This window comes from Chroicocephalus ridibundus, chromosome 22 (assembly GCF_963924245.1).
Source record: "Chroicocephalus ridibundus chromosome 22, bChrRid1.1, whole genome shotgun sequence".
NCBI lineage: Eukaryota > Metazoa > Chordata > Aves > Charadriiformes > Laridae > Chroicocephalus > Chroicocephalus ridibundus.
Window position 1 is genome coordinate 6,203,405 of NC_086305.1, and position 25,118 is coordinate 6,228,522.

General features: G+C 42.4%; 1 protein-coding gene across 1 annotated transcript in view; it reads right to left on the reverse strand.

Annotated features, from left to right (window-relative positions):
- Positions 1-1,054: 1,054 nt before the first annotated feature.
- LMNB2 (lamin B2) overlaps positions 1,055-25,118 on the reverse strand; it is a 32,035-nt gene continuing 7,971 nt past the window's right edge. Inside the window, exons 2-12 of the mRNA XM_063358023.1 lie at positions 18,968-19,104; positions 14,231-14,387; positions 13,495-13,620; positions 10,947-11,117; positions 9,511-9,636; positions 9,105-9,325; positions 8,208-8,499; positions 7,583-7,690; positions 6,605-6,724; positions 5,080-5,181; positions 1,055-3,840 (exon numbers count right to left, since the gene is read on the reverse strand). Of these exons, the coding sequence (XP_063214093.1) occupies positions 3,799-3,840; positions 5,080-5,181; positions 6,605-6,724; positions 7,583-7,690; positions 8,208-8,499; positions 9,105-9,325; positions 9,511-9,636; positions 10,947-11,117; positions 13,495-13,620; positions 14,231-14,387; positions 18,968-19,104 (1,602 nt within the window). The 3' untranslated portion in view covers positions 1,055-3,798. The remainder of the gene's footprint in view (positions 3,841-5,079; positions 5,182-6,604; positions 6,725-7,582; positions 7,691-8,207; positions 8,500-9,104; positions 9,326-9,510; positions 9,637-10,946; positions 11,118-13,494; positions 13,621-14,230; positions 14,388-18,967; positions 19,105-25,118) is intronic.

The following is a 25,118-nucleotide window of genomic DNA, read 5'->3' on the forward strand; positions in this document are numbered from 1 at the left end:
CCAAACTGTGCCAGGCAACGCCTATCTAACAGCAAAACAGTGCTGAAGACAAGTGATCAATGCATCAGTGTAAACTACTGTGGTTTTTTTTTTCAGGGCGAACCCAGCGTCCCGAACTAGCCTAAGTAGACGCACTGGGAAATAAAGCTGTGCAGCAACAGAGGAATGACGGCCGCTCGAGGACTTGGAATAAGTCACTGCAACACAACGGCTGAAGTCACAAACGCGGAAGCGAGGGAGCTGGAAGCGGCACGAAACGTCAGAGGCTCACTGGGACCGTATCGCACTCCGCATGACGCCACGCTCGACGGTTCTGCAGATGGATGGACTTGTTCTGACACAAACGTTTTCACCCGGTACAAACTTAGGAGCAGGCAGTATGCATTTATCATATTTCATATGATATTCTGTTATGCCCTACACTACGAAGATATTGGCTTAACTATTCTGCTGCAGGAATTCTGTTATTCCTTCCCCCTCTTAACAAGTGAGAATCATTTATGCATCTTTTTTACTATTTCATCCAGAATAAAAGTCGCGCACTTATTTTTCTGGAATAAGAACATCCCTATCGAGTAGCTACTCTTGATAAAAGCTATACTGGTTAATTTCCCTTATCAGAAAAGCCTTAAAATAATTTTTCTCTTGACAAGTCAAATCTATTTCTACTTCAAGCTCCACACCTGATATCAGACACTGGAGCAGAGGTGCTGACTACCCTCCATAGTTCTTCAGGAGCGGTTCACATACAGGATCAAAGAGGAAGAGAGGGCAAGACGACACTATATTTTATTTGACCAAAAAGCTTTAATTATCCTGGCAGGGGGGTGGGGGGAATAAATCCATGAATGACCTAAAAAAAAAAAAAAAGAAACAATGCTTTTTGGTTTGGTAAAGCCAAAAAAACATCCCGGTATGGAGCACGAGCTTTAAAGGGACGGTGCCGTTATACCGAAGCTCAGCATCAAAAGCAAGAGGAAAGGATGGCGTTTAGAGAAGACGTGCGCACGCACGCAAGAAAGTACGTGGAATACAGTAGTTTTCCCTGTGTCTTGTAATTTACAGCTAGGAATTATTTCTCATGTTTTTAGTAGCCTTTTAGAAAGCCCTGTGGTGACAGAATCACCCACGTTGAGACTGTTGGCGTTCGGCTTTTCCCACAGTGTCAGTCACTACTTTACATGAACATGTGCATAACACCTAAAACATGGTACTGAAGAAGAAACTAAACTGTTTCCAAAGTTAAAGGACACGGTTACAAATCTAAAGGACAAATTCTGCAGACTGTTACTGAAGGGCACCGGTGCTCATCACAAAAAAAGTCTGCAAGCACCAGTCCGTAAAGCTACAAGACGACACGTTCCCCATACAGTAGCTGTTAAGAAAACAATGGCTCAGGTAGCAAGAGGTTCTCTTTGTTCGAGCTGCCTTTCCTAGCCCATTCTTTGCAGGAAAAAAAAAAACCAAAACAGAAAAATGTAAATACAGAAAAATACAGAAAAAATGTAAATGAACTACACACTCATTGCTTTAGTATTTAAGATCACAGAACAATCTTGAATTTACAGGACAACCTTAAAGAAGAATAAGCAATCTGAAAACTGGCCAGTGTGGAAAAAAAAAAACAACACAGACCTTTAGGAAAAAAAAAAAAAGCAAAAAGCCCTCAAACATTATCTAAATATATTATAGAAGCTGTGGGTCAGAAAGGGAAATTCGGTCCAGTGGTTGGAAGGTGCATTGCAAAAATGCTTTTACATTGATTGCATTCGTTTGCATAACAAATTTAGAAGAGGTAATTGATAACAGTATGTCTGAGAAACATAATTTCACAAGATACATTTTACAGAGAGATAGACATGGTTTACTACATATTTAACCTTCTATTCAAGCAGAGTGGGAAAACTACATTAGAAAAATGGACAAGTACATCAACAAAGTTATCCCATTAGCCCAAACAGCCAAATCTTCATACTGGTTTTTTGTAATGGATCTGCTAATAACAGATTAAAACATAATTCTACATTTCTATTAGTTTAACTTCAGTAATTCAGTCATCCCACTCAAAGAGAGAAAAGTAGCATCTTTGATTTATTTTCAAATGGCAAAATAAATCCGGAAGCTTAAAAAAACCCCTTTGTTCCCACCCTGCTTGCGTTACAAAGCCATCAGTCAAAGCCACTAAACTGACACTCTAGGTTATATCTGTCAGTCACAATACTGTTCAGAGAACATAATGTCCAAAAGCCACCGAAAACATCCAAACCTTGTAGCCCGTTTGATGAGTCTAAACTATTCGAATGACAAGGTCAGAGTTCAAGAGTGCAGGTAAAAACAGGATTCTATGCTGGCGTCAAATGGTATCTAAATTTTGTATTCAAACTAATAACTACTGGAAAAACCCCAACTTTTGCTTGTACAGTAGCCAATACATTCTTTGGAGCAGTCAAGTATTTTTCCTAGTGCTTAAAGATGCACTGCTCTATGAACACTAACCCTTATGGGAGTCAGAGTTACCTCCACAGAAACGCAGCAGAAGAAACCTAAAGCTAAAGGGACACTGTCAGATACAAAATGCGTCATACCGAAATAAAAATCGCCGGCTACTCATAAAAGCATTTTTGTAATAAAAAGCATTATTCTCCCTTCACTCGCTGTTAGACTTGACTTCAAGCACTTGAACGCTGCAAAGCAATGCTTATGTCCTACAGCAGCAGTTCCTTTCAAGAAGTTATTAAACTATTTCTGTACTATTTTGCAAATACCGCTCCTTAAGTTATCTGACAAAGCCCCTTTGAATATAAGAGAAGTATGAACAGGCTGCATCTAGCTCTGATTAAAAGAGCCAACATTTACACAGGATAACCTTTAAAAATCCCTTTTTAACATCTAAAATCTTAACCATTCTGTTTAATGCTTAATATGTCAAAAGCATTAAACTGTGATGCTTAACATCATAAACACCGTGCATCAGAACTTGCGTCCACGATGTAACAAGGTCTCATCGGTGACAATGTCAAACTCCCCTGAAAATAAAACTCTGGTTTTCACGCTTCCATACCTTAAGCTGGTGTCTGTATTCAGTAAGCAGAACCCCTCATTCTCCATCTTCTGAAATAACAATCCAACGCTAAGGTGTTGACAGCCACAGATGTTTTTACCACTAGGCTGTGAAACCCCGCAGCAGGGCAAGATGCTGCCGTCCTGAGCCGAGAACGGCCGAAATGCAACTTCCCTTTGTTACTTCCATTGGTGAAGCAGCATTTTTAATGAGCTTGGGGTCTAATTTTCCTAAGCTGGGCGCTGCTGAGGATACCAGGCAAGATACTACCATTTCTTAAAGTATGGAGGAAACACCACTGTGAATCTCTTCTGCGGCCCCACAGATGCCCCCCCACCCTTTTTTTTTTTTTTTTTAGTTATCCTGGTCACCCGTGCCATTATAGATTTACCATACACTCAAGGACTCTCACCCCACGTTAGCTAAAAACTTCTTTTCTGCTGCAGGTTTGTACATAAGACTTTAAACTCTGTATGGGAAAAAATGTTGTATCCCAATATAGTGTTTAAACAAAGCGGGAAAAATAAAGAAATCTATTAAAAATTCTGGCAGTTGTGTTCAGTAAAGGGTTTTTTTTTTGAATTTTTTTTTATCAAAATGTACCAAGGAGTAAACTTCAAAGAAATCAGATGATGCATATAAAAATAGTTTTCAGTGGCTCTGAAGGGAAAAAAATAGCAAAAGTAAAAGGAAGTAAATGGAACAAAAAAGCAAGTAAGAGCTTCTTTTTTCGTTCTTCACATCACTGCGCATCCTCTAGAGGTTGTTCTGGGATCCCCCTAAAATAAGACAGACATAGTTGAACTCAGTTCTTACCAGCTTCTCATATTGTAAGCCTGGACTCTGGTTATCATCTCAGTTGTCAAAAGCATATTTGTTTTTTTGTAGTTTGGTTGTATTCAGGGAGCATCACAGCTGCAGAGAATGCACAGCCCGTGTTACAGCCTGCTGCCAGGATTAAGACACTGCTGCTCCGGTTGCGGTTTTCTACAGGGGGCTGATTGGTAAATCCCCACACTTCCAACATCAACACAGATGACAACTGAAAATCACGATGCCATTAGCTTTAGAACAGGAAGCGCCTTCCTTTATTTCAAATGATGTTTCCATTTGAGAGAGATCTATGCTGCGTTAGCTGCTGCTTTTGGTAAAAAAAAAAAGTTTCTGTTTCAGCTGCTTTATACTACAAATACACTGCTCAATCTCCTGGAGACCAAAAAAGCTTTCAGAACTCAACTTCAAACCTGCGCAGAATGAATCTTTGTGAAAAAGAGCTACTAATGGCCACTGACCGGGAGAACAAATCACTCGAGTTTGAAATAAATTTAAAGTATTTTCTGATATCACTTGTATGGAGTATCTTTCTCCTTTTCACTCTACCGACTGCTGGTCAGTTATTTCCCAGTACTTAACTAAAGGTTATGAAAACATATAGGTGGTGTTATTAAGAAAAACCAAGTTTATTTCAGAGGTAGCAGGTATGTACTATCACAAAACACACCATAAGCTGAAGCCTCCAGCAGCAGAAGCCCTCCCCTTTTCCTGCTTTTTAGTAGTTATATTTCCCAATGGTTATATTATGCTTACAGCAAGAATACCACCGACTCTTTTTTTATAGAGGAGCAAATACTGGAACGGGAGGAACACTGACTGCTGGAACTAATCTTACTAACCCTAAAAAGAGTCTATGTCATTGCAACGCTGTAAATCTGTGCTCTGTTGCATACCTTCCACAGATACCCTGGCATCCTGACCTGACATTAGCCACTGCTTGAGCTGTACCGTTACTGATTTGAGCAGCAATTCCTGGAAAAATTGCTCACATCACGCCCTCTGCGCGTTGTAGTAATGCTGCAGGGTTGCAAGCCATTCCGAGATCGTCCTCTGCAAGCATCCATTGGAAAAATGGACCAGGAAGCTCAGAGCTGGCAAAAGTTGAAGGGACTCCCCCTAAATCTTATGCCTGATTAATCCAACCAAAAAGGCACAAGTTAAACATCTGGTCTGCATTTTATTACCTGTTGGTTGAAAAGGTCGTCTTCTCCGAACTCTGCTTCATCCTCTTCCTCTTCATTCTCTCGCACAACTACTGATTTAGTAACACTTCTCACTGCAACTTCCTACACAAAGTGAGAGAGATAAGGAGATGGTCAGTACTCTGTCTCTTAAGTTTTTGCTATACCATCAATATAATGCCCCTGATTAAGTTTTGGATGGTTTAAAGCACCTTGCCCTAGATGTAACATTAGCTATGCAAGCAAATACCGGTAATATCCTGCAAACCACAACAACATTCCCATTTCTATCCACTAAAAGGCATGGTAATGCAATTGAGCTTCAGGAAGTTTCTTTCATTGCCTAGGGATCTGAGAAGCAGCAGCCATGTTTCAGGTGGTCGTTAGTCAATTTTATACAAGGCCACGGCAGACCCAGCTACGAGCCATCTGAGACATACCATAATGTGAGAAAGCTTCTCAGTCTGATTACACAGCATTAAAGTATGTTCCTAATTTCTACCAACTATTCTATATCAATTGCATATATCAATTATCAGGATGGTCTTCCAAACCAGGCACTAAAAAGAATTCTAAAACCCCAAGAAGCTTCATTTATTACTACATTATTTTTAACACTTCTTAGTAGTACGAAGTTCTTCTGCACACTTGCACCCTTGAAATCACAGGTGCAAATTTCTACTTGTGGAAAAAGTCACTCTAAACATACACTTCTGAGCAGGGTTACTAAAGGTAACCACAACGGGAACGGACGTGGATTTGAATTTTTTTCAGACCCAGTTTAACCACTTCTATTTGGACACTAAGGCAGTTAGCTTTCTATTTGTACAAGCGATCGGCCCTCTTGGCCCATCCTGCTGTTCCTGCACAAAGTGCTTCCACAGAATTGCCAGCAAGAAAGGCAGCATGAAAACTGATACAACTGTGGTCTGCTTCACTTTCCCATTTGTACCAGATCACTAGGAAAATGGCACATTTATGAATAACAGCCAAAGTAGATCCTCCCTTGCAGGAGTCTTCTGCAGGGATGGTTTTAAGAAATCAGTTGAGGGCAGGTGTAGGACAATGGAGAATATACAGGAACCTGTGCCAAATGAAAGCTTCCGATATGCTTCCAACATTGAAAGGACCGCCCTCTTCCTACATTAATATTTATACAGCACCCCAGAATATCGTAGGTACTATGTAATGTAGGTTTGAATTGCCAGCAGTACTCATTTCCGTTGTCTCTTCTGAAAATACGCACTCAAATTCCCAACAAATTCTGTACTAGCGGGGTGTTTTTCTAAAATAGGACAAAAAAGTCTATGGATGTTATTAGGACAATGATCGCAGTTTTCCAAAAATCTCAGAGTTACATATAGATATTTAAGTATTTCCGCGTTATAAACTGTCTTCTTTTAGAAGACAATAGGGGAGAGATCTTAAAAATCAGGATTTTGTCATCTGCCCCGCCCCCCCGCCCTCCCCACATTAAAGTCAAGGAGATAACCCAGACCACATCTTTTTTTCTACAGACACGGCCTACCTCTCCTTCAGAGTTTACGAGGTACGTGCGAATGTTTCCTCCAGTGCCCCAGCTGCCTTGATTCTTCCACACGAGAACAGAAGGGGGGCTATGAGATACGCCTGCATCTGCGCCCCAAATCTAGTGAGAAAGACATTCTGTAATTAGCTATTCATACACGTTTTATTTTTAAATATACAGAACCCCCTCATTCTCCTACTTTACATACCAGTTTTGTTTCTGAATTCCAATGGCAGTTTCACCCCTTTACCTACACCACTACTTGGAGTAAGATATAACCTCAGTTTACCACAAAAAGGAACGCTAGCCATAAAAAAAATTATCTAATATTGCAGTCATCAATTCTTTACCAAATACACAAATTTCTCCTCCTACCACTGTCTCAATGACAATACTGTATAAAGCCAAGACATAAAATGCAGCTTGTAGTGTAATTATTTAATCTTTTATATTTATCTGAGCAATTGATGCTTAAGTAGAAATAGCTGGAACTGATTAAAAGAAAGCCTTTTTTTTTTTCTTCTGAAAGAACGTCTGTTGCAGACTGAAAATAAAATGCAAAATTATAGAAAAGCAGCTGTTCTACTACAGTCAAGGCTGAGAAGGTCTCGTCTTAATCTTAACTAGAGTCTACTGAATGAATACTCTGAAACATTCCTATTTCATGAAGGTGTTGAGCAGGATTAGCGTTCCAACCCTGGGCAAAGGTGTTTGAAAACAAACAGCCCTTGACCCACTCCCCCAAAATACCTTTTTCTTCAACTTTCTCTGTGCCTGAAATGGTCCCAAATACTGAAGTGCTAATATAGAAAGTCAATTTCTGTTCTGTATATTTATAACTGAAATCCTGCTCCTCTGAAGTGAGATCCATGAAATCAGGAGTCACACGCCAAGTCCGGCTGTACCAAACATCACATTTACAACTGCCACAGCAACAACAACAAAGTACGTTGTTGACATACTGCAAGTGTAACTTACTGTTACAGTCTGCCCAGCTCTGAGGACATATTTAGGAGTAAATTTGTAAGCAATTTCTTCTCCATCTCCAATTTGTCTTTTCAGTCTCCAGTTACCCAAAGACTGATCCTAATGGAAAGAGTCATAAGGTTATTTAAGGTGAGCAAAACAGAGCAAACAGGCATCAGAGTTTTCTCTAGGTCTCTTTGTTATTAAAATAATGCAAATATAAATTTATTCACATGGTTGTTAGCCATCTGCATTCTAACTTGAAAGTGTTTTTCTATACCCATTAATAGTCTAACGTGTAAATCCCATAAGGTCATTCATCAAAATTTAAAAAGATACACATCTCACACAAAAAGGTTCTGCTAGAGTCAGCAAAGCTATTTACATAAGCAAGGTAACAGCACACATTTAGACATCTGGGACACAAACTATGTTCTCTTCCTGCAAACATTACACTCATGTTAGCACACTGTAACGTTCAACCTTCAAATGCCTGTGTTTATTATCGCAGGACGCTGCACCTTGAGATGTTGCTCCTACTCTCCAAGTGACTCCACACACTTGTGCTCCAAAAGGCTGTAGAACATTTCAATTTAGCTCCTCCTCCTCGTTTTCTAGGAGTTCTGCTGACACTCACCTTCTCCGAGTTGTTCTTAAGTTGAACATATTTGCCCTCCAGGTCTATCTCTTCTATGCTGATACTTCCCGTAGCTGAAGCTTGCTGGGACATTTGGAAGCTACTGCTACTACTGCTGCCGCTAATGCTTCCAGTGCCAATTCCACTTGTTCCGCTGCCTGAAAACTCCTCGGTTTCAATACGTTTTCTCTTGCCTCGGGAAGCGCGAACGAGCGAAGTACTGCTACTGCTGCTGCTGGAGGTAGCCCGAGAGACTGTAACACGGGAGGAGGGACTTGGAGAGAGCTTCAACCTTAACACAACGAAGCAAGCGTTTTAATTAACTCATCCAGGGAACTACACACAAAGCAATAACACTACAATATACTCAGTAACCAGACTATAATATACCCCAAGGCTGAAAGTAGCCTCACTGTGTGTGTCAGGAGGACTACATAGAAAAGAAAGGCTGGGGGGGCAGCTGTGCATCCCTGAGAAGTTGTCTAGCGTGATTACATGACACGGAAAGCATTGCTAACGAGAGCAACACAGATCACTCAGTCCTCCCCTCTGGTATATCTACTGCTAAACACACATGGGCCACATGGTTTAAAAACAGGAAAACACAAAAGCACTTGAACAAAAAGAGGAGATGAACGCAAAGCACAGAATGATATACACCCCACTCTGAGACCATTATAAAAAGCAAAATAAAATAAAGATAGCGTTCACATGAGAACACTTGCAAGTGTTCCATGTAAGTGTTCCATGCAACACATGCTGGGAGTGAAGCCTACATGACTTTAGCAAAACAAAATCTGGGCATTCCTGCTCAAATGGTAGAAAAAAAAAAAAAAGCACAAGAAATGAAAAGGACACCTGTTAGTCCAAAGAAAAGAATATGGGATCCGTACATACCTTTCCTCTTCCCCTTCCAGGAGTTTTCGGTAAGCACTGATCTCCATGTCCAGTGCTAATTTAACATCAAGCAGTTCCTGGTACTCTGTAAGCTGCTGCTGCATCTGGTCCCTCATTTCTGTCATTTCCCTCTCCTTTGCATCTAGCATCTTCCTAAACTTTTCCCGCTCACCAGCCATCATTTCCTCCAATTCACGAATGCGATCTTCTGCTGCACTAGCCTAGGCAGACAGCACAATGGAAAATGCAGTTGGCATCTATGTGGGTACCGTGGGTTCATCTCCCTCCCAAACAAACAAAGATTTCTCTCCATAAAAACCAGAAACTATGAAGGAACAGAAGTGTTGATATAGAGAGCACTGTATTGTTTGTATATCAGAGATGAAATCAAATTTAGTCCCTTTACCTGTTTCTGAAGGCCAGAAAGCTGGTAGCTGAGAGCTTCTATTCTCATGCGAGCCTCCTTCAACTCCTCTCGAGCTGCACCAGCAGCTTTGTCATTTTGGTCAGAGGCCAGCATGGCATTCTCCAGCTGGAAGGCAAGTTTTATTATACAAGTCACTTGCATTGAGTCAGATACCCTGCCCAGATACCTACCCCTTTTGGTAAAAAATAGAAGCTACTTAATCTTAAATAAAATTTTTTAAGATGCAACCTCGTAAGTTTATGATAAGAATTGCGTAACATTAGGGAATGTTGGAGAATGTTGTCTGAGGAAGTTGGGGTTGTTAAGCCTGGAGAAGAGAAGGCTCCAGGGAGACCTTAAATCACCTTCCAGTCCCTACAGTGGCTCCAGGAAAGCTGGGGAGGGACTCTGGATCAGGGAGGGGAGCCACAGGACAAGGGGGAACAGTTTTAAACTGGAAGAGGGGAGATTCAGGCTAGATATAAGGACAACATTTTTTATGATGAGGGTGGTGAAACGCTGGAACAGGCTGCCCAGAGAGGTGGTAGATGCCCCGTTCCTGGAAACATTCAAGGTCAGGTTGGATGAGGCTCTGAGCACCTACTCTAGCTGAAGATGTCCCTGCTCACTGCAGGGGGGTTGGACTAGATGGCCTGTAACAGTCCCTTCCAACCCAAACTATTCTATGATTTACAGACCACGGTTTTCATCACGAAAGCTGGTCCAAAAAGGTCCACTACCTTGCCTGAAGTCTCTCTGCCACCAATAAAACCACAACCGCATCTAGTAATTTTCCAATCCAGAACTAACTTCGATCACTGAAATGTGATAAGGATTACACCCATTTAAAAGAGTACTGGGGCCAGCAAGAACATTGCCAAGGCCACAGTAAGAGTAAAGTGACAATGCAACCTTAGACGTGGAGCCCCTCTCAGTACGTCCATGTTAATTTGCAAGCTCACTGCATCCAGGCAAAAGCCCATACTGAAACGCAGCCATGCTCCAAGCTCTCCAGCTTCTCAGAGCCAACACACTGTACCTATTGCAAATCTCCTCCACCACCTCCATTTTGAACACAGAACTGGATCTACTGACATCAAGAAAAAAATCAAAGCACTTACAGCAGAAGAAACTGTTTAATCAGCTGCTGCATGATGTCTGCCATTCCCACTGTGTCCTCCACAGTGACCAACAGTTCCAGATATTTTCTCACAAACCGGCCTTTCTTGGCTAAAGCTATTCCTAGCTATTACCTCTGGCTATGACCTCCCTGGAAATGCATCTGCACCCAACACCAGAGGAGGCATCTGAACACCAGGACAAAGCTTCTTCATATTATAATTACTTGTCTCCCCAAAGACAGTAGGGCTGATGGAAATGGTTTTATCTCGCCAACTGGGCTTCCTGTCAGCCAGTGCTGTGGCAGCAGTAGTTACCTTAGCCTGGTAAGTCTGCTCAAGCTCCATCTTGTACAGTTTGACTTGTTCGTCATGTTGATTTCGCAGATCCTCCAGGGCCTGAGTCATTTTGGATTCATACTCCTGTTGGCGACTAGTGTCCACCTCTACCAAGCGATGTTCATGTCGTTTTCTTGTTTCCCTTATTTCCTACACACACAGAAACGTGGACAAAATTCCCACATTAGGGTAAACAGTACAAGCAATTACATGCAGACAACAATTAACTATTTCAGTGCTAATTATTTAGTATATAGGAGCTACAGTACTAAAGGCATTTAAGCCTAAGAATTACCGCGTATACTAACTGATGCAAGTTACTGTTTTCATTTGGCAGGATATAATTCTTAAAAATGATCCAACTTAAAAACATGTTTAAAAATATCCATATACAATTTAGGTAAGCAGCTGTTTTATGCTACAAAAGTGGAAGTGGGGGAAGGGGCGGGGCGAGAAGAGAACATGAATTTTTACACAGCAAAGAGATTCCACGTGCTGCACTACAAGCCTTTTCCTTCTCAATATACATCCCTACATTACAATACCAGTCTATAAGGAGTCAGATAAAAACAAACACCTTTTGTGAACCATTAGATATATTGAAAAAAGAATCACTATAAAGAAAAACTGCATCTTCAAATTTCACTTTTAAGCATGCGCACATCTTCTCTCTTTTTCTATATACTGGATGACTCATTAGATCTTGATTACATTAGTAATAAAGCACCAACCCAAGCAATCCTGAAGACATAATTTTTTCTAGTCAGAGTTTGTACTAAGAAATTTTCGTTTTTAGAGAAGTACGACTTTCTCTGTGCCCAGAACACTGGTCCCAAACTAGTGAGGTAAGACTTACTCACGCACTTATTCATGTTGAGCCCTGCAGAGACCTGGCCAGGCCTGAACGCGTGGCACCAGAAAGAAACAATTTCTCCCTTCAGGGTAAGACAAACAAGGGAGCGGTACCGAGTGCTGAGAAGAGGCCTGAAGGTAGCACCAGGGCCACGACAGCACATGCTCACTTTGCATGCCTAGACTGGTGTCACAGCGGGCTAACACAAATTCAGAGCAACTTCACAAGTTGTTTTGCAGAAATAGTCTACGCCTAAAAATAGACTCTTCGAAACATGCCCTTCTACTCACAGCAATGTGCCCTGACGTGATCTGGAAGACACTTTCCCTTCTGCGGTGAATTTTTATGCCAAGAAAACTAGCAAGCAGCAGCCTCTCAGTAACTGTAGGCAATGACTCCTTGGAAGCCACAAAACCATCATGGGGGACTATAAAGCATCAGGTGAAGGACTGAGCTGATCTAGCAGCTCAACGCCGCTAGAATAAGCAGACTTCACTTGCCACACTCCAATCACGGCGTTCTAATTCTAATAGAGCTTTGGACCCTTCACTGAACCAAATGAATTCACTAAGCTAAAGGATCAAAGGGCTCCAGGGATGGCTGAAGGAACAGCCCCACTTCAGCGTGGCAAGCTTAAAGATTAGTTTCTGTTGTCTCATTTAGCTTCACCTTTAGTCAGTAGCAACGCAGCTCTCCTCAGGAAGCAAAGTTATTTTAAGGCCTCACAACCAAGCAAGGCTCTGCCACTGCAGTCGCATGCAGAAATCCAACTACTCCAGGGCATGGCAGTGAGAGAATGGTCAGTAAAACTCAGGGTGATCTACCCGGGTGGCTCCTCTGCCCTGCTCCAGCCCCTCTCCTTAGCAACACAGACCCACCTCATCCCTTAATCCAGTCTGGGCACTCATTTCATTCTGTGGTAATACATAACTCAGCCGCTAAACTGGCAAGAATTACACTCAACCAAAACCCACTACCTATTTTGCTAGTTAATCAGGCTGAAATGGTTTGGTGCACGGTGAGCCAAACACCACAACTAGCATAGGTGAGATGAAGGGCAGAAACATGTGGCAATTGCTCAGCAGCCACGAACTGAATGAGCTTGCAGAAGAACCAAAGGTCAGCGCTGGCTCCGCAAGATGGAATAAACTGACAGAGGTGGTCATGCTTCCCTTTCCCAGTCCCCACCTGTGCATTCCCACTAATGACTTTATAAAAACTCTGGTCCTCACTAGAACCACTATGAGCCAACTCAACTCACTAAACAGGCAGAAAACTAGCTCTGCAAAAAGCAGGGTAATTGCATACTGTTCTCGACAATGAAAACAGGTTATAGTCAGGTCCAACCACCACCAAAGTTGGTGCAAGTAAGGAGCAGTGTCATGCAACGAGGTCCAGAGAGAGGGAACAAGCTCTCCCTTTCCCACAGCAGTCAGCTGCTGCAGCAGCTCACCTGCTCATGGAACAACACCCTTGTCACTTGGCTCTCATGCCAGCTCTGCCACTGATTTCCCATCTAACTCCTGCAAAACCATTATCTATTTTATTACTTAAGCCATTTATAGCAAGGATAATACTGATTTTCCCTACCTGGACTAGTCAGTAATTGCTTATAGTCAGTTTGAATAAAAGCTACATAAACTTCAGACTATGATGGGATTGCTAGGTTGATACCTCCTCAAACACATTCTTCCTGAAATCCAGATCCTCTTGCAAGCTCTGGCACCGATTCTCCAGATCCACACGCATGAGTGTCTCCTTCTCCAACTGCTTCTTAGCCACAGCATGGCTATCTTCAGCCTAGTAAAGAATTTTAAAGATAAAGATGGAATTTTGTCTGGATCCCTATTTTCCATCTATAACCCTTTCATGGCTTTCATTTCACATTTTTGGACTGATTATTCACAGCAACAAATCTAATGTCAAGCCACTGACTCTGTGTGTGCGTGAATATTTAAAACAAGCTTTCATGTTTATATACCAGTTATTTAAAACCTATGATTATTTCAAAACAAGACGATAATGGAGCTGAGGAATATTAATTCCTCAAGCACAATATCTTGCACATTGTTCTTTTTCTTGCTAGTGCAGTCCCACTGGGTACTCCAACACAGGTTTAAAATTGTGCAGCACCTTACAAAGGACAACATTTAGTAAAGTGATCTCTCATGAATATAGAAGCACCAGAGATTTTTAAATAAAAGCTTTTGACTAGCAAAATTTTTAAAACACCGTGTTGCTTTGGTTTCTTATGATTTAGTTTTATATGCAAGAGGGGCAGGCAAAGGTTCAGCAGTAAGCGAACAGGATCAGTGATGTTCAGAATATAAACTAACTGCAAAGAAAAATAACAAGTTTTATAACACGTACCCTCTCCTGTGCTAAAGCAAGGCGGCATTTGCTGACATACCTTAGCAAGTTGGGCACGCAAATCGGCCACCTCTGCTTCCAGACTGCGCTTCTCATTCAGGACAGTGTTGAGTTCTGCTTCACTTCTATGGAACAGCACTTCAAGATCCTTAATGCGACCCTGAGCCACAGACAAATCTGCATCTTTCTTCTTGTAGCTGAAATAACAAGAGTTACTTAAATTTATACGTGGGCGCACACACAGCTTGAGCATGTCTTGGTTACAACTACAGATCTTTTGTTATTATACACATTTTATTAGGATTAGGGTATCATTAGACAGCTCCTAGAGTAACCTGCAAATGCAGCTAATAGAAGTAATCACAGACGCCTCTCAAAACTCACAGCTTGCACCAATGTGTTGCAAACACATTGCCTGATAAAGAAGAACATATCTCACGGGCAGGCAAGGGAAAAACAAGAAGGCAGCTCAGACAGCTAAGAGATGACAATAAAGCTGCGTTACACACAAGGCGTGAACAGTATTTTTTTCGTCTCACTGCTGCACAGCACATTTAGCCGCTGCCTTTGGAGTACAGCCCCTGCGAAGCAGAGCACATGCATCTCCCCAAAGAGGCCCACGCGTATCCCCAGTGCTTCGTACTTGATGTGGCCGAGCCCGTTCCCCAGGATGTATTCCCCACAAAGCAGTAAAGTGGGGACTTGGAAACACGGTCACCCTTCAGAAACAAACCAGTATTTCTTCAGCAGTTTTCATTAGGAGCAAAGCAACTCTGGTCGCTTTAAATATGATTATTTGAGCTGTTATATCCAACTCACAGAAATCATCCAGGTCATCTTCCTCTTGCCCACCAATATTTGTTTACCTTTTCCTCTAACACACTGGCTTTCTGCATCTTCACTCAGCACGTGTCTGTTATTAAAAAACTGTTTTGTTCCACGAAGTAATCCTTCCTTGCTGCAGCTCAAGCTCGCTATTCTAGTCTCACACCACTAAGAATGCAGGGAACGGCTTTTTGTCTTTTTCTCTTAAACCAACTTAGAATTAATTTTTCTCCTTCCCTTTCCTCAAATTTCTCTTCTAGAGATCTGTAGTTTTCAGCCTGTGGTCACTGGGCTGCTCTTAAGGGCCCACAGAAATAACTTAAAGAGGAGTCCTGCTATTTATAGGCTTTAAACATCTCTGTATTTGGTCTGCAACTCCAAACATGGAAAAAATATTATGTTTGCAAAGGGAAAAAAAAATGCCAAAAAAACCCACTGCTCTAGATTATCCAAACCTTGCTGCCCAGCCCAAACCCTGAGTCTTGGTTCCCAAAATTCTCATCACTTGTACTGTCCTCTTGAATGTTTAATTTGCCCATTACTCTAACAAAACGTGATGGCCAGAATTATTTTTCCAAAAATCCTGCTTTACGGGGCACTGGTGTGCCCTACAGACAGTATTTCTTGACATGCCTCATCATGACGTGTATCTCTTTCTGACTACAGAATAAATTGTCAAGTTATTTTGTGATACACCTTAGCTACAAAGCTCTCTGCGTTCCTTAGTGTAAGTATCTGAATTTGCTTTCATTTAACTGTAACTGTTTTTTCCTTAATTGTTGTTACAATCTGTCGCTGTGAATCCTGTTCTGTAACATATGTGCAGTGTCTGCGAGCTCCGCAGCCTGCAGGAGACACACAGACAAAACATGACTTCTACTCGAACGAGAGTTAATTGGCAGCAACCAGAAAGTCTTCAAAATACTCTCCAGACACGTGTCCCTGCGTTGCATGTGTCGCACAGTAAAACACGCCACTGTGCGCGTGTCACAGACAATCGGATCTGGAAACCACCTGCCTGTGCGGTACCTAAAGGTCAAACGCCGCTTCCCACGGAGCATGAACAACAGTTACAATTTCAGCCTGGTTTATTGTCTTCACGCAGCGAACTGACAGAAGACTTTACGAAAGGTGCAACCTGCTTTAGGAGGACTCTGGATGCCTGGAAGTTACAAACGGCAGTCAGCGTGTCTGCTGAGATGTGCCAGTGTTCTCTGAAGAACACCAGGTTACGGTCGCTCTCGAGAGCTCTCTTCCCAGAAGGCAGCCAAGTTTGCTCAAGGGAAGTATTTCAGTGACCATGCGGGGTAGCAGGCAGAGGAAGCTGCAGCAAGACAGTCTCCCAACTCATTGCGTTGGGCTCAAGCAGGAAGACGGCTAAAGGAGCAGATGGATGAGGCCTACACATGTCTACCTCCAGGCTTTGCTTCGCCTGTGGACCTGTGACACGAGTAAAGATATGAATGGACACTTCACGAACATCACGACAGAAGACTTTCCTTAGCCAGGTCATCAAAGTTACCTATGCTATGGCAGAATGCACCCCAATCACTACCCAGGTCTGGTTCTGCAGTCTTGTGGGAGCGTGCTGTTCCACCAAAGCAAAAATGCTGTGCATCTCACTAGTAAATTAAATGTTCCCACCGTGCTGCGAGAAAGCTACGACCCGGTTGCCATTACTGAAACCTGGTGGGAGGAATCCCGCAGCTGGAGTGCAGCTGTCGATGGCTACAGGCTCTTCAGAAGGGGCAGGCGAGGAAGGAGGGCTGGAGGCTTCGTCCTCTACGTCAAGAGATGGACAGAGTGTGAAGAGCTGTCTCCGAAGAACAGCCACGAGCAGGGTGAAAGCTTACGGGCAAGAATTAAGAGACTGAGGCCACAAAGGGAACCTTGTGGTTGGTGTCTACTACAGGCCACCTGATCAAGGGGAGCCTGTTAACGAAGCCACCTTACTCCAGCTCCAGGAGGCATCGCGCTCGCAGGCTCTCGTCCTGCTGGGGGACTTCAACCACCCCAGCATCTGCTGGAGAAGTAGCACGGCGAGCTGTAGGCAACCCAGGGGACTCCTGGAGTGCATCGAGGGTAACTTCTTAAGCCCGCTAATAGACAGCCCTACCAGAGGGGATGCGATACTGGGCCTGTTGGTCACCAACGGAAGTGAGCTAATTGGTGACATCAAGATTGGAGGCAGCCTTGGCAGCAGTGATCGCACACTGGTGGAGTTCACAGCACAGAGGGATACGGGTCAGGTGAAGAGTAAAGTCAGGACCCTGAATTTTAGGAAAGCGAAATTCCAGCTGTTCAAGGAGTTAGTCAATAGGACTCCCTGGGAAACTGCCCTCAGGGACAAGGGAGCAGAGCAGAGCTGGCAGATCTTTAAGGACACTTTCCATAGAGCACAAGAGCTCTTGATCCCCAGGTGTAAGAAATCAGGAAAGGAAGGCAAGAGACTGGCATGGCTGAGTCAAGACCTTGATGGCCATGTAACACTGACTGCCACGCAAAATATATTATCTGAAGTAAATGCCAAGACTGCTGGCCTAAGGCGTTTAAGAGGGAAATGAGTCCCAACAGGAACAACACAGTAGGGCTGGGTGGTATTCATCTCACTTAACTTCAGGGGTTCACATCTGACCTAGTTACCGTCAGGTCTTTTTACGGTTAACAAAGGCCTAGCTAACTGAGTCTGTAAATTTTAGCGCACAGGTCGTCAGACCACACACAGGCATCTCTTCTAGTATGAACTGTGCACCAAGTTCAGTAGGCTTTACAGTGACTCACTCAAATGGAGATCCTTACACTGCAGCTATTTCACATTTGGACAGTAATTCTAGGGGCAAAGTCCACAAAACCTCTCCAATGGCTGACTAACAAGAAGGCCCAGCACAGAAAGTGAAGATCTAGTGATATAGCAAAGTTTACCGAGAAAACAAGAAATGTTTCATCATAAATCAACTAGTTAGAAAAAAACACAAGGGAGGGAAACACTTAATTCCTTTTATAACCACTTGGATGTAAATGAAGGGAGATGAAAGACTTGCAGTAGGCCTGTACCGGCACCAGTGGATTAAAAGCAATTTTATGGCCAACAACATTCATATATGGGTGATGTACATACTGACATGCTCAGGAAAAATCTTTTAACTCCCAAATCTTATCTATCAAAACAGGTATCAAAATTCAATCAGCAGTGAAAAAGTGATTTTGCCACCACATATATTAATTCTAAAATGAAGTTTCAACTGCTGAACAGTATTTTACTATAAAAACTCCCTAGAGTGGGAATTGAAATAATGGATTACATTTGGCTTCAGTAGGCAGTTTATTAGGCCAATTCTCTTTGATGCTGACTGAACAGCAGTTTTTTTAAGATGTAGTTGGTACAAGGTCTTTTTCCTGCATACTTACATTTTTCAAGCCAACACTGCTTCCATATTCCCAATGTGCTCAGGGCCTCCCTTTTCCTTTTTATTCATTTCTGCCATCAGTCAATACAGTGAACCAGACAATAAAACTGATAATGTTTAAAAATTAGCCTTCCTCAGATGGGTCAATTTTAATCTAGATCAGTTTCTCAATCCAATTTACCAAGCAGCTATACGTGCGCATGTTCACATCAGGAGAGGTACAATAGGACAGAAGCAGGCACAACCGATTCCTTCAGCCTCTATACGTCTGAATTGCTCAAATCACAGTATATTAATCTTACATCTACAAATACGTTTGTGTATAGACTGGTCAGATTATCTGCCTAGCTGTGCCGATGAGCTGAGGCATTTCCCTCTGACAAGCCTGTATCTTTTCACTGATCTGCAGCGCTTCCAAAAGACACCCACTAAGGCATTTTAAGCAGCATCATTAGTATCATTCCCACTGCAAATATTGACCATTCTAGTTGTAAAAATATTTATTTCTTTATATATATATACGTGTCATGCAGGACTTTCCTTACCTTTTATTGAGCTCCTCAATGTCCGCCCTCAGTTTTCCTATTTCAATCTGTAATTTAGCCCTCTCTTTGGCAGTTTCATCCAGAACTCTTCGAGCATCAGCCAGTTCAGACTCATAGAGAGTCTTGATTCCACTCACCTAAGGGGAAAAAAGTATTCAGATATGAGAACATCCCAAAGAACTATCAAAGAATCGAAATACAGCACCAGGTTTCACACAGCTTTCTTTGGGAAAAAAAAAAAAAGGGTTCACGATGATTTTTGTTGTTTAAGAACGTTCTATATCAAACATTTTCAATTAATACGCACCTACAATTAGATGTGACCTAGTCCCAAAGACACGACTTAATTTTTATTCCCAGTGGGACATAACGAAACGTAACTATGTTTGTAGTGTGCAAGCCTTACAAAGAGATAAACCAAAGCAGCTCAGTACACCCTACAATCAGATCTTAAAATATTCGCCCTCATTTCCAATACTCTGCTGTGGGAATTTTTTTTTTTTTAAACAGTAATACCACTTAAAGATAAACAACGATAGACTTGTTTTGTGGAATACACGTCTGAGGCCCAATTTAACTCTCCTACTCTTGCACTATAAAGCTAAAAAGAATCTGAAATTAGATGAACTACAGAAGTGTGAACTGTTAAGGGACGAGCTTGCACTCCTGTTCTCCACCTCAGAGGATAAGGATCTACAGACCCCTCCCTGTCCCAGCTCAATATAGTACATAATCAGCTATTCAGACTGCAGCAAGGCACCTCAAAGTCTTCTACATCTTAATTTCTCTTTTTATTTTAGAATGCAAGATTATTTTAAAGATATATCAGATAGCTAAACTGTCAAGACCGCGTAAGATTGCTGCTATTGCTTCTATCAAAGGATACCAGGACAACCACTACCAATATGGAATCAGAAACAGAGCAACCGTAGAGTGAAAAGAGCCAAATGCAGAATGTACCAACTTTAGGATGAGAAATTTCATAACAACGCATAAAATGTAGAAACAAGGAAGCAAACTGTGCTATTCCTAGGAGTGCCTATTTCAACATCAGAGCGGCACCAATGACAGACTCAACCATCTGGTCTTCAAAAAGACTGATTAAAAGCAGTTAGTATATAATTGAGTTCCTGATAGACTATATTCTCATAAACCTTCTGAAATTAACTAAAACATGAGGGTATGAGGGCTGAGAAGCCTTTAGTTTACAAGCACACCACACAGCAGAAGTGACATGGCTGTCTATCCATTACTTCTTTTCTTTAAAGAATTATTTCAAGCTTTATTCAAATTTTGAGGTTTGGGGTTCCCCCCCCACCCCCAGCTGATAGCCTATGGCACGAGACAACACAACTCTGTATTATCAGTTACAAAATTTAGGAAGTTCTACAAAGAAGCGCACCACGACTGTGCTAAACTCTTTCATACAGCACTCCACAACGCCGAGAAAAAAAAAAATAATGGCAATTTTTAAGGCTGTAAAGCCTTTCATTATGGACGACCCTTGAGTAAAAATACAGTATTTGCAAACTGCAATACAAAATACAATTGCCCAAAGGCCAAGTACTGATTCTGCGCCATCAGGTACTGCATCTACAACACTCCTTTCTCTAATGCTGGCCCTTCTTTAGACCATCTGCCCTTCAGCTCTTAAATCTGTTCAAATCCTTGCCCTAGGACACCTACCAGGATCTTGGGGCTGTATCGCTGTAGGTTCAGACACACACCAAATCACAAGTGCAGGATACAAGGACAAATCCCACCCCTGTACTCCAGGGCATAAACTGGAATTGCACATCAAGGTACAAAGGAAGAAAACTTTTTCCCTAGGTTTTTGGGAATACTGTCACAAAAAGGTATTGCTGGTGCGATACTTACAACAGACAGTAAATAATTTATGCTTTTGAGGCATTACTGACGATATAGAGCTTACCACCACCAAAACAACAATTCTCTGAACTGAGAATAAACACTTCATGCAATTCCTGTGTGGAGCGTAGAGAGGATATACCTAGATGGAGCTAAAAATTGTGTTCAGAACCTGTTGACAAAAAGAGAACCAGAAACTGTGCTTCTTAATTAGAAAGGACTGATCGAGCATTGCCATGGTTTGGGCAATCCAAACCTGGTTTGTCCTCAAACCAGGACAAGCATAACCAGTTGTGGTAGCTTAGTATATTATTTTTTTTCTCCTGCAGCATGTTAACCTCTTCTCTGCTCTTCCTCCAGTACCAAACGTGAAAAAGGAAACACACGGGTCCCATTCACAGTCCAAAGTGTTAGTCAAAAAGCCACTTTTCACTAGAACTTCAAGCTAATGCACCGAGAGGACAGCAATAACTGAGACATAAGGATGCATTGCAGCTTTCAGCACAGGGAGGCAGCAGACAGCTGGGAGCAGCAACACCTTCAATCACTGCGAAGAACAAACCCTAAACCCAACCACCCCCTGCTGGAACTCTAACAACAGGATGCAAAGAGAATATACATTTATGGTAATATTGATAAAAGTTTTAGATGATCAAACTGAACTGGAGGACAGTTCAAGATGGTCTTGCTAGATCATAAAAATAACATCTTGTTTATTTTCAGCACTGATCAAGCTGAGAGAGAGAACCAAACGCTGCAGGAGGCGTAAAAGAAAGTAAGTAGTGCCAGCTCAGCTGAACTAGCCTGGTATTATGTGCTTGACAACACTTCTAGCCCAAGGCGGTTATTCATTGAAAGCGCCCTTCTACCCCAGCACTGCGAGAAATTCTGGAAAGTATTTCTGTTCCCTCAAACTCTGTTCTGGTGGAAGGAGCTTAATCTAAAGCTCTATTAACTCTCCAAAAATCTACAGAGAAGTACCATCCCCAAAGTGCCTCTCTTTGGTGTACATCTACGATTTTGCTTTGGTTTGCCTCTACAAACAATCTTCTGCCCACTCCCTTTTTTAATCACTTTACATTTGTTGCTCAGTTTGGTCTCTAATATAGTGACACTTCTTACAATGTGCTGTTAAACCAAAGCAGAACCTCCGAGGATAAGCCTCACGTGCCCTTCTGGACAAAAAAAAAAAAAAAAAAAAAAGTCACTAGGATCAACAGCCAGTATCCACAGCAATAAGAGAAGGAAGTTGAATAAATGCACCTGGCAACTGCGAAGCCCGTTCCTGGTTCCTCGTCTCATCACGCTTAGGAGCAGAGTGCCACCAGACAGTGTCTACCTGCCCCCGAACACTCCCAAAGAATACTGGATGCAAGAGATAACCCGTCTGGCGTCTTCCATTTCTGTCATCTTCTATCAGTATAATCCACCAATTTAAATTCCTTCCTTCATTTGTTGTTTCTCATCATTTTCCTTGAGTTACCACAACCCATTGTCTCCTGCTTCCCACATTTGAGAAAGGTACAAACTCCTCCTTGGAAGCCTAGGCCAATCCTTACAGTGTAAGCCAGTACGAAGAGCAGCTGGTAGCAAATGCTGAAGAGAAAAAGTATAGAGAACGACGCAAACATACAATAATTGTTCTCTCACATTACTCCCAGCTTCTAAAACTTTAAAAAAAAATTATGAGCCAAAAATTGTGTCCAGGCACCCAAACCCAGTAGTCACCAAGTACTGTTAATTTGTCTAATCCTTTTGTAAATGTCTTTAGCTTTTGGTTTCCACAACACCAGAGAGCATCATACAAGCACAACCGGTGGATTAAGACCTACCATTCGATAACTTATAGAATCATACAGTCCAACCATCAACCCCACTCTGCAGAGTTCTCCCCTACGCCATGTCCCCCAACCCCACATCTAAACGAGTCAAACACATCCAGGGATGGCGACTCCACCACCTCCCTGGGCAGCCTATTCCAGTGTCTGACCACTCTTTCTGGGAAGAATTTTTTCCTTATGTCCAGCCTAAACCTCCCCTGCTGCAGCTTGAACCCGTTCCCTCTTGTTCTATCACTAATGACCTGTGAGAAGAGACCAGCACCAACCTCTCTACAATGGCCTTTTGTAGAGAGTGATGAGGTCTCCCCTCAGCCTCCTCTTCCTCAAACTAAACAGTCCCAGCTCCTTCAATCGCTCCTCATCAGATTTATTCTCCAGGCCCTTCACCAGCTTCGTTGCCCTCCTCTGCACTCGCTCCAGCACCTCGAGATCTCTCTCATATTGAGGTGCCCAGAACTGGACACAATACTCAAGGGGTGGCCTCACCAGTGCTGAGCACAGGGGGACAATCACCTCCCTCCTTCTGCTGGTCACACTATTTCTAATACAAGCCAGGATGCCATTGGCCCTCTTGGCCACCTGGGCACACTGCTGGCTCATGTTCAGCCGTGTGTCAATTAGAGCCCCCAGGTCCTTTCCTGCCAGGCAGCTCTCCAGCGACACTGCCCCCAGCCTGTAGCACTGCATGGGGTTGTTGTGGCCCAAGTGCAGGACCCGGCACTTGGCCTTGTTGACGCTCATACCGTTAGCATTGGCCCATCGGTCCAATCTATCCGAGTCTCTCTGTAGAGCCTCCCCATTCTCATGCAGACCAACACTCCCGCTTAGCTTGGTGTCATCTGCGAACTTACTGACGATACACTATGTCCTTATCGAGATCATCAATATACTCAATAAAGATGTTAAAGAGAAATGGTCCCAACGCTGAGCCCTGAGGAACACCACTTGTGAGCAGCCACCAGCTGGATTTAACTCCATTGACCACCACTCTTTGGGACCGTCCATCCAGCCAGTGCTTGATCCGGCTGATCGTCTGCTCATCCAGGCCGTGAGCAGCCAGTTTTTCCATGAGAGTTCTATGGGGAACAGCGTCAAAGGCTTTTCAAAAGTCCGGGTAGACAATATCCACAGCCTTTCCCTCGTCCAATGATTGGGTCATCTTGTCATAGAAGGAGATCAGGTTCATCAGGCAGGACCTGCCTGTCTTGTGAGAAATGTTGAATATTTGCTTCCTATAGAAATCTCTTTGTTTGGACTCGTGACTCAGGTTTCTTCTCATGCCTTTTCCAGATTTACCCCTGGTCAGAAATTATTCTGCTGCTCTGCTCATCTTTGTCACCTTTTCCTTACACACAACATTTCCAGGCTCTGGATGTTTCAAAATAGGTTAAGAGAACTGCAAGCAGCATTCAGAACACAGAAACCACATTGATTTACACAGTGATTATTGACCACCAGCTATAAAGGAAAACAGGGGCATTACAGGAGATCAGAGAGGCAGAAAAAGCAAATTCTTACAGGTTTTAATTAGCCCAAGCTGTAATCCAGGAGGTGATGCCTGAGCTATGTTTTCATACGCTAGCAGCGAGGCGCGTATCTAGAAGGCCACAAGAGAGAAAGCAACTCTTCACCTGGTTCTCAGCAGCACATAGGAGCAGATTTGCGAAGATACTGTTAAGAACCTCAGTTGGCTTGATTTCAGCATCCTTACAGAAGCAAGAGAAGCCAAAAAAAAAATAATAATACAAATCTACAATTGTTGCAATTGTTTCAGTATGGCAACTGGGGAACACTGAGGTATTTGTCAAAATAAGTAAAAAAGCAGTTAAAAATAAAATCTTTTTAGAAAGCTTTAGAAAACTCTTTATTATATAGAGAGCTCATCACAGACCATACATACAAAAGGTTTTAAGATGCTCAAAACAAGAAGAATGTGAGACACAGTAAAGCATTTTTCAACAAGCCAAGGTCCCGTACAGACAAGACCACATCGATCACGACCTCTGTTAATCACAATACAACACGGCAAGTTAAAAAGAGAAGCTTGAAGAACAACTCATGAATGGTGTAGCAAGTAATTGCTGTTGCTCTGCTCACGAAGAAGGCATATGTGAGAGTCCCTGGCCCCACATCGATCAGTTTATGTAGAACCACCATCAAAAAAAAAAAAAAGCAGTGAAGACATAACTTTTGGGTTTGATGGTTTTTTGGTTTGATGGTTTTTTGGTTGTTTGGGGGGTTTTTTGACTTATATCTGCACCAGAGGTATCTTTAAGACATTTCGCAACTTGAGCATCAGTTGAAAGTATCATAGAACAAATCAACAAAACAAGCAGTAAGAAACCATCACATTTAGAAAGTATTAACAGCATTATAAATCCCACTTTTTGAACCTAAATCCATCAGTATGTTACTTAATCTCTCATTTAGAATACACTTTT